At 46.4% G+C, this 14085-nt stretch overlaps 1 protein-coding gene across 4 annotated transcripts in view; it reads left to right on the forward strand.

Moving 5' to 3' along the window:
• The window catches only part of KIAA0930 (KIAA0930 ortholog), a 75052-nt gene that overhangs the window by 39547 nt on the left and 21420 nt on the right, over nucleotides 1-14085 (forward strand). For 3 of the 4 annotated variants that reach the window (XM_035137602.2, XM_035137600.2, XM_035137603.2), the window contains one exon: nucleotides 5786-5934. In XM_035137602.2, coding sequence (XP_034993493.1) covers nucleotides 5786-5934 — 149 coding nt within the window. Of the gene's footprint in view, nucleotides 1-565; nucleotides 586-5785; nucleotides 5935-14085 lie in introns of those variants that run through there. The other variant, XM_035137601.2, reaches the window with a different exon arrangement.

The raw sequence follows: 14085 nt of genomic DNA on the forward strand, positions 1-14085 counted from the left end.
AAAGCTGCCTTGTACTGAATGAGGCCACTGATCCATGTGGCTCAGAAGTTGCTCACTGGGGTTTCAGGCAAGAATCTCTTCCAATCCTACCTGGAGATGCCAGGAATTAAACCTGGGACCTTCTGCATGCAAAGCAGACGCTCTCTTATTGAGCATATGGCCCACCTGGGCATATCTGAGTGTCAAATGCAAGGGACGCAAGGCAGGAGAGGTGGCTGTTTTCATGCCATGTTTCTGATCTTCCCAGAAACTTCTGGGTGGTGCTTCTTGGAAACAGTTTGGAATGCATGAACCTTCGTATCTGCAGGGCAGCTCTTAAACTTAACTCTCTCCCCTTGGGAGAAGGATGTCAGGAGGAAAGGAAGGAAGCTGTCTTATAGTGTGTTATCCATCTAAGTAAGTATTGTAAGTATTGTCTACCTGGACTAGCAACAGCTCTCCCAAGGACACAGATAAATGTATTTCATATTACAGTAACAGAGTCTCATGAATTCAAAATCATGCACAAAATGATTCTGCTGTTTGCTAGGGTTCAAGAAGAAGATGACCAGAAATGGGTTATATGTGCTACAAGATTGATCATGAGTAAGTAAAACAGAAGTACAGGTTGGCCCAACGGCTGCTGCCTTGTAATTTGTTTTTGTTGTAAATTTGCTACGCTTAATGAAGGGTGCCTTTTCTAACCTGTGTGTGGTTTCTCTACTGTGGGAAGGATACGCTGCTTGTGATATTAATAGTAATATTGCAGTATGATGGCAATGAGCCATCTCGGAACTAGCGAGCAGTTAGGTTTGGAATTAATGAAGGAGAAGGTAAAATAAAAGGCTTATAAATCAGTTGATGGAAAAACTATGTGGCAGATCCTTCTTCTAGCAAGCTTGGGGGTGGGGCAAGGCAGAGGCAAAGCAAAATGAAGGCAGTCTGAGCAAGTACGAACCGTAGCAACAGCAGAGTCCCTCATTCCTTTGCCCAGCAAACAAGCCAAATCTGGACACTTAGAGAAGTTGGGGACGTGTCGGCTGATTCATTTTGACCTATCGTTGATGGCGTGACTTTAGTTCCTGCCTTTGGCTGTAATTGGTTTTATGCTACACAGACTAAATTCGTCCTTGATTTTTCTCAGGTACCAAGTTCAGGATTTGCTGCAGACTTGAGTCCTGACATTAGCACCACAAACCTTTAAGAATACTACTGAAATGGTGAATAGATTGCAAAACATACTTATATTTAGGTTACCAGAAGAATTATAGAAATCTCGAGTTGAAAGGTACCTTAATGGTCATCTAGTCCAACCCCCTGCATTATAGAAATCTCAACACCTGAATCTGAACACTTTTACTGGAATTTTTCGACTAAGTTTTACACTGAAATTAATGAGCATGACTTAAGTTAGGTCCCTCGATTTCAGTAGGTCATCTGAGAAAAACTTAGATGAATACCACTCACTAAGTCTAGATCAGCTGAACAAAGCCATTTTATTCAGTCCTAATAAAAATGTACCAGGGAGGGATGCTTCAGAATAGATGCTTTATTTATACAGATTGTTTATCCAGTTTAAAGGAGGAAGGAAATGTGTTAAAAGTAGGCATGTGCAAGCATGGAAAGAAATCAATAGCAATTGTTGCTTGGGCTTTAGCATCTCAGTTGAACTCTGAGTTTAACCACTTCAGGGCATTGCTGTGATTTTCCATGAACCATAGCAAGCAATTATTCTGTACCTTCACATTAGCTTTAGGGACATAATAGGCCAGTTCAGAGCATGTGTAGGTTGGCTGTATTCATCGCAGCAGATTTTTTTTTATCAGCTCATCTGTCCATTTCAGGTGTCCTTCAATTTTAAACCCAGAAAATTGATTTCAAGCAGCCTCAGTAAAGATATGAAGTTGATATAGAATCATAGAATTGTAGAGTCGGAGGGGACTGTGAGGGTTATCTTGTCCAGCCACCTCCAATGCAGGAATCTCAACTGAAGCATCCATGACAGATTGCCATCCAACCTCTGCTTAAAAACCTCAATGGAAGGAGAACCCACAACCTCCCAAGGAAATCCATTCCACTGTTGAGCAGCTCTTACCATCAGAACATCCTTTCTGATGTTTAGTTGGAACCTCCTTTGTTGTAACTTGAATCTATTGGTCCTTCCTTCCGGAGCAGGAGAAAACAAGCTTGCTCTATCTTCCATGTGACAGCCCTTGAGATATTTGAAGAAGGCCCTCATATGTCATCTCAGTCTCCTCTTTTTCCAGGCTAAACATACTTGTACCCAACTACCTCAAGTGTTCCTCAAGGGTCTGGTCAGGGTCACCCAGTAAACCTTCTGGCTGAGTAGAGATTTGAACCTGGATGTCCCTGGTTTATGCTCAAGTGTCCCCCCCCCACCCCACCCCACCCCACAGATGCAACTATAGTGAGCTGCAGTGCCATGTTCTACTTCTATAAGAAATTTGAAAAAGGTCAGGTTCTTATTCAGCCATCTGAAGCACCATGAGATTGTTTTGCGAGGGAGGCAGGTTTTTATTTTATGACAAGCTGCTGCTGTGTTTATATTTTATAAAAAAATTCCTTCAGTAGCACCTTAAAGACCAACTAAGTTTTTATTTTGGTATGAGCTTTTGTGTGCATGCACACTTCTTCAGATTCACTGAGACATAAGCCACCAGACCCTTATGTATATTCAGAGGGTTGGGGTGTGTGTGATGGGAATGGGTGATGGGCTGATATGAGTGGTAAACCTGTTGATGACTGTTAACGACTGTTAATGACTGCAATTGGTCTTGCGGGGGGGGGGAGCAAGGGCTGAGGTGCTAAGGAAAGCTTGATCATGTATAATGAGATAAGAATCCCATGTCTTTGTTCATTCCAGGTGGCTCCATAGTTTTAAGCTTGCTAATGAGTTGCAATTCAGCAACTTCTCTTTCCAGTCTGTTTCTGAAATTTTTCTGTAATAAAACAGCTGCTTTGAGATCTTTTATAGAATGTCCTGGGAGATTGAAGTGTTCTCCTTACTGGTTTCTCTGTCTTGTGGTTCCTGATGTCAGATTTATGTCCATTTATCCTTTGGCGTAGGGTTTGGCCTGTTTGTCCAATATAGAGAGCTGAAGATGAAGCAATTAAATAGCAATTAAATAGTCCTGAGATGGTATGTTGGATGTTGTTGGGGCCAGTAATGGTGTTGTCCGGGTGTATGTGGCAGCAAAGTTGGCATCTGGGTTTATTGCAGGCTCTGGTACCAGTGTCCATGTTAAGTCTGGTGGTTGTATTATTGTGGGTGAGGAGTTGTTTAAGATTGGGTGGCTGTCTGTAGGCAATGAAAGGTATTTATATTTTATAGTTAGCCTCTCTTGGCAGCTTCTCTTTATTGTGTTAGTACAGCATAGTGGCCATTGGTTAAGAAGTTCCCATTTCAGATCTCACCTCTTCTGCCTTAAATGTGTGGTGTCATCTGACTTGGCTCCCCATCTGTGGTATATGGGATAATGGTGACTTAACATTGCAGGGGTGTGGAAAAGATTCTTTAAAAGATGTACAGTACATGAAGAACTTTGAGCACTCAGAAGCAGCACTATATAAAATTGCATTATACATGCTGAATCTTTTAAATTTTTGGATAAATATTGCTTAATTAAAGTGGTCCTTCCTGGGAAAAAAGACCCTGCATACAGAGAACTGGTAGGTAGGCTTTCACATCCCTCCGCTAGGAAACAGCTTTCAGATATTCAGCTTTGTCACTTGAGTTTTATGGCTGTGCCTTTGCCTAGGAGTAGAGGCAAAATGACTGTGCTCCTGCTCTTTCAAAATCGGTGAGTTGTTTTTCCTCACAAGATTGTCCTCATTCACCCTACAAATGATCTTGTTTTTATTTCTGCTAGAAGTGCTTCAGTTGTACAGCTTCCCTTTCCTCTCCCCCATGCCATTTTGGGTCCCTGTAGGGTAATTAAGAGGGGACCTTTTCAAGATAGTAGCATATTTCATGCAGGCTAATGCAAGAGTGGTAATTAAATGATTTGCTTTTTATGTGGGGTCTTGCCAAGGCTCTCTTGGCAGTAAGCTGCAAGCCTCTGTCACCAGCTGACAAGTCTCACTATACCGGTAGTGATAAAAGCTGTGCTTCACACGATCTGCACAAGGTGCCTTTCTAATGATCCTTGACTTTTCTGTTCTCTCCCCCTCAGGGACGTAGCCAGGATCAAAATTAGGGGGGGCAAGGGGAGGGGCCAAGGCGCGGGGGGAGGGGCCACAGTGGGGCAAGGAAAGCCATGGTCGTTTAGGGGTGAGGGGGCGCCAGGATCAGCCCAAAATCAGGCTGCTCCGACCCCCTCCACAACCGGCAGGGGCGAGGGGCCACCAGGATCAGCCTGAAATCGGGCTGCTCTGACCCCCTCCTCTCCCTCCGCGATCGGCAGGGGTGAGGGGGCGCAAGGATCAGCCCGAAATCGGGCTGTTCCAATCCCCTCCGCGATCGCCGGGGCGGGTGGAGGGAAAGCTGGCTTTCCCTCCACCCGCCCCACAGCCAGCCAGAGAGAAGGGAGACGTCCCTTCTAGCCGGCTGGCTGTGGGGCGGGTGGACCGAAAGCCAGCCAAACGCTTTGCGCGGCTCTGGGGCTTTCCCTCCACCCGCCTCACAGCCAGCCAGGGAGAAGGGAGACGGCACCGGGCAGCGGGGCAGGCTGGCCACCAGCGGCCCTGCTTCTAGGGGGGGGGCAACTTCCCCCTCCTGCCCACGCCCATGCTCCCCCTTATGATACCTGAGCAAACAGAGATACTGTACATTTTTCCAGGATGAAGTCTTCCTTCTGGTAGTGCTGGAGCTGAGGGATGGTCACTGTTGCAAACACAACGGGACCTCAATAAGCCAACAGTCCGGAAACACCCTGTCCTGGGGGAAGCACCTCGTGTCATCTCAGTGTGAGGAAGCAGAGATGCTTCTCATTTCCAGTTCCCCTCCTCTGAAATCGGCGTGCTTATGGCAGCTGAAGCTGAGGGCGGGCAAAGCAAGGAAGCTGCCTGCTCATGTTGTCTTTAAGCTGAAAACGATTTTGCCTCATATTAATGACAACGACTAATAATGGTTGATCATGAATCTGAATTATTGCTGGGGCAAGCAGGAACACCGCTGTAAAAATGGGTTCCTAAATGTCATTGCTGTTCCTTTTTTGCCGCTGAGATTCCCTCCGCCAAAGGCCCAGCGCAAAGTGCAGTTCAATACTTTGTCCTCTTGGCGAGTTTTCTCTCCTTCTCTCACTCCCTGTGGTTGGGGAGAGACAACTGGAGCTGTGGCTCACCTGTGGGCGGGTTGGCAAGGGAGATATTTGCTTCGAACCAGATAGGATCCTGTCAGGAAACAAATGGGGAAAATTGGCCAGCATCACAAGTTCAAACATTTGGTGTTTTAAAAACCGCTGCAGTGGTTTTCGGCGGTTCTTAATTGTCATCTTGATTGTAACTGTAAGCTGTTGGTTTTAAATACAGTAATCCTGCAATTTATGCAGCGGTTACATTCCAGGGATCGTGCCTAAAGCCCAAATTGTTTCTAGTCAAAACCCATTGGGTTCAGTGGTGGTTGGGATTGCCAAAGTCATTTTTTCCTGGAAACCCACCTCCTTTCCACTTCTTTTTATTTTTTATTCACCACACATGTAAAGCTGAAGGCACACAAGTGAAATGCATGAAAGTGGTGGGCCTACTGTATTGTGTTTTAATGTTGTAACCTGCCCTGGGACCTTGGTGAAGGGCAGACGAGGAATAAATCAAACCAACCAACCAATATGGATCTCTTTTCTAAAAGGTTGTTTCAAAGATGACCGCATTGTATTCTGGACTTGGATGTTTTCCACTTACTTTATGGAGAAATGGGCCCCCCGGCAAGATGACATGCTCTTCTATGTCCGAAGGAAACTGTCATACGTTGGTGGAGACAATACAGATGGGAAGAAGGTAAGTTGGGTAATGGAATCTTACACCCAAGAGGCACATTTTCTTTCAGGTTAAGTGCAATTTGTGTTTTGGCATTGCCTGCATTCTGAGCAATGCTGTGTGTCGAGAGATTCCGTAAAGCTTGGATAGACTCTTGGGAAGTGTGTGATTTGCTGACCTATAAAAATAAAAAATATTTTTACATGAAATATTTGGCCATCATGATCTTAGGCAATGAAATGGGAAAGAATACTACAATTATGTGTTTTGGGGTGCTTTCCCACGTTATAGCATTTAGAACCCGGAGGCCATTTGTATGACAGTCGGTGCTTGTGATCATGTGGTAGGTATTTATAAAATTCCAGAGGAAATGAAACATACCCACTTAACAACCGCTCACCACATTTCCCTGAATATAAAGATTGTGAAGCTGGCCACAAGTACCTTTAAATCGACCTGATTTGGAGTTATTTTGTGATGCACAAAAAATCCACTTGGAAGTCAGAAGACAAATGCATTTTGTTTCTAGATTGGACATTATGAAATGTAAAGATTGTAACCTGATGTTGTTGTTGTTTTTAAAAAGTGATGTATGATATAGATCAGTGTTTCTCAACCTTTTTTGGGCCAAGGCACACTTGTTCCATGAAAAAAATCACGAGGCACACCACCATTTAAAAAGTTAAAAAAATTAACTCTGTGCCGCCCTATATTGACTATATAATTATGACTGTAAGAATCACTTGCCAATTACTGTGTTGGTTGCAATCTCCTGTAATAAGGCTTCACAAGCCGCTGATTTCTCTGCCAGCACAATCCTTTGCTCAGCAAGTTTCAGGTTGAGCTCATCCAGCCAGCTTCTTTAAGTTTGTCTAAAACCACCCTCCCGTGGTGGTGGCTGTTGAGAGCTGCGCTCGCCCCGCGTCGTGACCCGGCCGGCTTCCTTTCCGGCGGGTCAGTGGTGTGTACAATGCAAATCGCCCTTCTCGTCGCCGCACGTCGCGGCACACCAGCCAGCATCTCGCGGCACACTAGTGTGCCGCGGAACAGCGGTTGAGAAACACTGATATAGATCATGGGTAGCAAATATTTCTCAGCCAGAAACTTGTGTTCCCTCACAGGCAATCTTCTGGGGGACGGGTGGCAGTAATGGGCAGGGGCAGAGGCAGAAATTCTGTTGTTCCTGCAAGGGGACAATGACAATAAAGATCTATTCTATTCTTAAAAAATTGGCTTGGGCTATGGGCAACAGGTGCAACACCCACCTTGGTACAGCAGGGCACATTCCAACTGTGAATAGTCCAGTGTTTCTTCTCACTCTCTCCTCCATCCAGGCAAACAAGAACCATTGTTGCAGTTCAGGGACACATTCCAGCCAGGCAAAAACACTTGTGGAGAGTACAGAGGAAGATAAGAAGGGGCCTGGCCTTGGGAGAGTCTCGAGGGCTAACTAGAGAGACTTGGAGGACCACAGTCCATCCTTGGGCTTCATTTTTCCCAGCCTCATTTTTCCCTTAAGGGCTGCAATAAAGACTTCATGGCTTTGCTCATGATTATTCTCATAGAGAACACCATTCCATTTGTGAGAGAGAAGCAAATCACACATATGCTGGCTGCAAGAGATTGGGGAGGGAGATAAGGGACTCTAGCTCCCTTCCGCCCCGCCCCCTTGCCCAGGCCTCCATTGTTGAATGTTCTGCAGAGGGAGGCTGTTTGTTTCCCCAGCAAAATGTGACTGGCTGATTGGATTATCTGGCTGATAAGATAACCAGAAGCTGCAGAACTGTGAGTTGAACAGGATTTTTCCCCTTTGCAAAGTAAACTCAACAACTTTGAGCTGATCCTTTAAAAAATGGGGCTTTTCCTCTTTGCAAAAGAAGCTGCACAACTGTGAGCTGATCCCCCCAAAAACAGGGCTCTCCCCCTTTCCTCCTCTGAAAACTAAGTGCGTCTTATGGTCAGGTGTGTCTTATGGAGCGAACAATATAGTGGTCGTACCTTGGTTTTTGAACAGCTTAGTTCTCGAATGTTTTGGCTCCTGAACACCGCAAACCCGGAAGTGACTGTTCCAGTTTGTGAACTATTTTTGGAAGCCGAACATCCAACGGGGCTTCCGCGGCTTCTGATTAGAGGAGAAGATGGTGAAATGTGAACAGGGGACAGAGAAAGGGCAGAACTCTCAATGCCTTCTTTGCCACGGTCTTCTCCAAAAAAGGAAACAATGCCCGACCTGAAGAATATGGAGCAGATGATTCATCAGGGGAAAAACAGCCCAGAATAAGTAAGGAGGTAGTACAAGAATACTTGGCTAGTTTAGATGTATTAAAGTCTCCAGGGCCGGATGAACTACATCCAAGAGTATTAAAAGCACTGGCAGAAGTGATTTCAGAACCACTGGCAGTAATCTTTGAGAATTCCTGGAGAACAGGCGAAGTCTCAGCAGACTGGAGAAGGGCAAATGTTGTCCCTATTTTCAAAAAGGGGAAAAGAGAGGACCCAAACAATTACCGCCCAGTCAGCCTGACATCAATACCAGGAAAGATTCTAGACCAGATCATTAAGCAAACAGTCTGTGAGCACCTAGAAAGAAACACTGTGATCACTAAAAGTCAGCATGGGTTTCTGAAAAATAAGTCATGTCAGACTAATCTGATCTCGTTTTTTTGACAGAATTACAAGCCTGGTAGATGAAGGGAACGCTGTGGATGTAGCCTATCTTGATTTCAGCAAGGCCTTTGACAAGGTGCCCCATGATATTCCTGTAAAGAAGCTGGTAAAATGCGGGCTAGACGATGCTACCATTCAGTGGATTTGTAACTGGCTGACTGACCGAACTCAAAGAGTGCTCATCAATGACTCCTCTTCATCCTGGAGAGAAGTGACTAGTGGGGTGCCACAGGGTTCTGTCTTGGGCCCAGTCTTATTCAACATCTTTATCAATGACTTGGATGATGGGCTTGAGGGCATCCTGAGCAAGTTTGCAGACGACACCAAATTGGGAGGGGTGACTAATACCCCAGAGGACAGGATCACACTTCAGAATGACCTTAACAGATTAGACAACTGGGCCAAAGCAAACAAGATCAATTTTAACAGGGAGAAATGTAAAGTACTACACTTGGGCAAAAAAAAAAAAAAATGAAAGGCACAAATACAGGATGGGAGACACCTGGCTTGCGAGCAGTACATGTGAAAAGGATCTAGGAGTCTTGGTAGACCACAAACTTGACACGAGTCAACAGTGTGATACAGCAGCTAAAAAAGCCAATGCAATTCTGGGCTGCATCAATAGGAGTATAGCATCTAGATCAAGGGAAGTAATAGTACCACTGTATTCTGCTCTGGTCAGACCTCACCTGGAATACTGTGTCCAGTTCTGGGCACCACAGTTCAAGAAGGATACTGACAAGCTGGAACGTGTCCACAAGAGAGCAACTAAAATGGTCAAAGGCCTGGAAACGATGCCTTATGAGGAACGGCTTAGGGAGCTAGGTATGTTTAGCCTGGAGAAGAGAAGGTTAAGGGGTGATATGATAGCCATGTTCAAATATATAAAAGGATGTCATACAGAGGAGGGAGAAAGGTTGTTTTCTGCTGCTCCAGAGAAGCGGACACAGAGCAATGGATTCAAACTACAAGAAAGAAAATTCCACCTAAACATTAGGAAGAACTTCCTGACAGTAAGAGCTGTTCAACAGTGGAATTTGCTGCCAAGGAGTGTGGTGGAGTCTCCTTCTTTGGAGGTCTTTAAGCAGATGCTTGACAGCCATATGTCAGGAATGCTTTGATGGTGTTTCCTGCTTGGCAGGGGGTTGGACTGGATGACCCTTGTGGTATCTTCCAACTCTATGATTCTATGATTGGATGCAGGAGCTTCCAAGCCACAATTTGGTTTCCGAACGTTTTGGAAGTTGAACAGACTTCCGGAATGGATTCCGTTTGACTTCCAAGGTACAACTATATTTGAAACTTTCTTGGTACCTGAGAATTTGCTCAGGGTCAAGGCTATACCACAGTGGATTTCAAAATGTGTTCTGGAGAGCTCTTGGGATGCCACAGAAGCTTTTTGAGGTGGGGTGCATTCATGAGAAGCTTTTTCTCTGACAAAGAGTTTGCCCAGTACTGGCACCTTTCCCCTGCCATATGCAGCTACCAGAGAATCTTGGTTGGGTCAGGGCACATGCTTGATTTATGTGGCCCAAGGCCGTGTGTGAAGTATACAGGAATTCCTCAGCATGCACCTCTAAGCAAAAGAAGGTGGGAAAAAAACTTTGAAGAACAGGGCTATACATTCCTCTCTTTCTAGGATATTTGTTATCCTGAATCTGGACTACTCTGTTTCTCTTAGAACTGCAGAAGAGGAAATAAAATGGCTCTTCTAGGCATCGGTCAGTATCTCCAACTCATCTGCCCAGGTGAAGAATTGAGTAGGTGGCAGCTGCTGTGGGAGCATCAATGTGCTGGGGGAAATGAGGCAAGCCAGGGAGTGGGAGAGATGGAGTGAAGAGCTATCGAGCGAAGCAGGAAATGGGGAAGGTTGGAGCGGAAGAGAAGTGGGGAAATATACATGAGTCATTCCCTCCTTTACTTAGGTATCACTAACACCACTTCTAGCAGCCTATTCTTTCCTTCTGATAGGTTAAAAGCTTGATTTAGTGATAGATTACAGGTTGATGAAATGTCTCTTCCTTTTACTGAGTCTCATTTAAGGCAAAGTGCAACCAGATGTTTATATGATAATGTATATTGATTTGACATAGAATGCGACCTGGAAGCACTGAATAGAGTAAATCTTCTCACCAGAGCAGAAGTGGTTGTGTGAGAAGGAGGAGGAGGAGGATGCAAAATTATCCATTTCCTACAGAATGATTGCTACAGAATGATTTCAATGAGAGAGGAGAAAGTGGCAGCTTGATATGCCATCAATTTGTGGTCTTTAAATTGGAGAAAATGAGAAATCACAGTGTTTGGCGGTAACGAGACAGCGGGGAGGAAGGAGAACCTCCTTTGGCTCTTTTTGCTTCTCTTACCATTGAGGAACAGTCAGTGTCCTGAAACTGTGTGGTGAGAGCCCCTAGAAATATAGACCAAGGATGGCCACCTTCTGTGTTCTTGGAAGCCCCTGTTTTCCTGACTCTGGCCTGGTGTCAGGCTCTACCCTAAGATGAGCAGTAAGAGCTCTGTGTGTGTGCTTACGGTGTAGACACTGCTGGGATGTTGCATTCAACCCCAAGCAATGATGTATTGTTAACATGGAAAGCATATTTCTTTCCCTTGGCAAGTGGCACATCTCTCTGCCCAGCTCCTCTTCCCCTTCTCATACTCCACACTGCATCTGCATCTGCAAAAAACAAATGACAAACATTCTTATCTGAAGAAGTGTGCATGCACACGAAAGCTCATACCAAAATAAAAACTTAGTTGGTCTTTTATATATTATATTATATTTTTTTATATTGCTTCGACTCAGACCAACACGGCTACCTACCTGTAACTATTCTTATTTTTGCATACGTTGTCCACAAAATAATGTTATTGATTTAGAATGACTTTATAACTACTTAATCAGACACAACCCTGAGTTGTGTTCATGTAAAATATAATAAAATAATTATCAATGAATAAAACCACACTGCCTTTTCTGTGTGCATTTTGCTTTTGTTTTTTTAATTTTTAATTATTTCTCTGGACTGGGAACTGTGTTTTTGTGAAACTTTGAGAAGTGCAAAAACCAAAGAAGATTAGTCTGGGATGTGCAAATCAAGTCATTTCACTTGAAAATGTGGCCTGGACAAATCCTTGAGCATCCCCAACTGCTGCTGTGCCCTTATGGAGAAAGTGGTCATCCTCCAAAGTCTGTTCCTTTGACCCTTTTAATTACTTGTCCTTGATGAAACATGGCTGTGAGGGACAGGGGATATCGCGAAGTCCCTCCCCTCCTGAGTTCAAGCCCGTCCCCGAGCAAAGGGGAAAGCAGGGAGAGTTCCGATTCCAGTGGGGAAGCAGGAAGTCGTGTCCGAGGCTCAGGCAAGGTAGAGGAGCCAGGGTCCCAGGTGGGACAGGAAGGGGCAAGTAAGGGGGGAAGACCCATCCCCCCAACTCCAGAATTACGCAGGAAGAGGAGGGGCAAGAGGATGGGTCTGCCAAAGCTTTTGTGTTGGAGAAAGACGCGCCAAAAGCCATTAGGAGGTTCTGAAACCGACTGACAACATCGCTCCGTGTAAATAGCAATGACTTGAGCACTGTAAATACGCAGCACCAATAAAAGAATAAAATGCAGAGCTGTGTAGCGTCGTTACTCTGAAGTAGTCCACTCCGGCCACTGTGACAGCAACCTCCTAATCATTTTTGGGCTACTTTGGAGTTGCCGGGATGAGCGTGTCAGAGGCGGAGAAGTGGCGGCAGATCGCTGAGCAAGCCCAGCTAGAACTGCAACAGCTGTCGCTGCAGGCGCAGGGAGAATTGAAGGCAGCTAAAGAGGAGACTAAGAAGGTCCAGGACGACCGGCTACAACTTGCGGAACAGGTGAGAGAGCTCCAGGAAAAAGAGCAGCATTTAAGGGCGGTGGCGGTAGACCTCCAAAACAAGCTGGATGCAGAGAAAAACAAGGCGGGAGGGGCACCCCAAGTCCAAGTGCTGCCAGGAAGGAGAGCCGGGACCCTAGTAAGCAAGTTCAATGGAGACCCGAAGGAGTTTCAGGGCTTTGAGACTGAGATTGTGTATGCTCTTGAGCTGCACCACGATGAGTTCCCTGATGATGAGCACAGAGTAGCGTTTATTGTGGAGCACCTTACAGGGGCGGCCAGGGAGTGGCTAAGACCGTTAATTGCAACAAGGAATCCTTGCATGAAGAATGTCAAACTATTTCTAGAAGGTTTGAAAACGATGTATTCGTCCGATAGTCATATGGACCAGACTAAGGAGGAACTTCATAATTTACGCCAAGGAAATATGACAGTTCGCGCGTATTGGGCGAAATTCACCATGCTGGTGCACAGATTTGGGTGGGATCTGGAGTCTGCCCCAATGCAAGCGGCGTTTTACTTGGGGTTGCATGAGGAGGTGAAGGATGAGCTCTCGAGAGGTCCAAAGCCCAGTAATATGGATCAACTGAGCAAAGCGGCTCTGGCGGTGGGGGTGAGGCAGGAATCCAGATGGAGCGACAAGCAAGCAACGCGCGCAAAGCGGGCTTGGTTCCCACGGTCGCAGGAGAAGCCACTCCCTCAACAACCCTTTCAAGCCACGCCTGGGGCCAGTCAGGACCAGGAACCCATGCAGATTGATAGCGCGCGCGCGCGGGCTTTTCAAACCCCAGCGGCGCCAAGACGCAAGGAGGGAAGGGGTGGGAATTGCTTTCTCTGCAACTCCCCCCAGCATCTCGTCAGAGACTGCCCACATCGCAGGGAGTGGCAAGGAAAGGCGGGAACGGTTGTGCCCTCCCCCACTGACGCAGCACCACAGCAGGGAAACGGGAAAGCCTGGCTGCAGGAGACAAGGGGCGGCAGCCAGGCACAGTCAGCAGACAACAGCCCCAGCCCACCCACCCGCACAGAGAGGAGCAGAGCCAGCCCACCCCTCCCAGAGCAGGAGTGGTTCTAGAAGTGACGCTCACGCTCCCAAATGGCTATCCATTGACGGTCCTCGCCCTAATTGACAGTGGTGCCTCAGCCAACTTCTTCTCGAGAAACTTTGCAGAAGAGCACCAGATCCAGCTTCTGCAGCTGGATTTTCCTCTGCACGTGGCAACCATTGACGGCAGAGAGCTGCTGGGAGGGGCCATCACTCATCAAACCCCCCCCATGAGAATGACGGTTGGAAGGCACTCAGAGACACTGGCATTCAACGTCACCACCATCTCAGACCCCCCAATCGTTTTGGGCATGAGCTGGCTGGCGCGCCACGACCCCTCCATAAGTTGGCATCAGAGATGCATCACTTTTGGATCGGACTTTTGCCTGGAACATTGCATGCAGCACCAACCAGGGGAGGGGCCTCCGATAGCCACGGTGGCCACCATGCACGTCAAAGGGGGTGAGGCGATACCCAAACCATACTGGGACCTGCAGGAGGTCTTCAGTGAAGCGGAGTCCGACCACCTGCCCCCACACAGGCCTTTTGACTGCCAGATCAACCTGGTGCCTGGGGCAACTATACCCCCAGCCAAGCTGTACG

This window comes from Zootoca vivipara, chromosome 5 (genome assembly GCF_963506605.1).
Source record: "Zootoca vivipara chromosome 5, rZooViv1.1, whole genome shotgun sequence".
Lineage (NCBI taxonomy): Eukaryota > Metazoa > Chordata > Lepidosauria > Squamata > Lacertidae > Zootoca > Zootoca vivipara.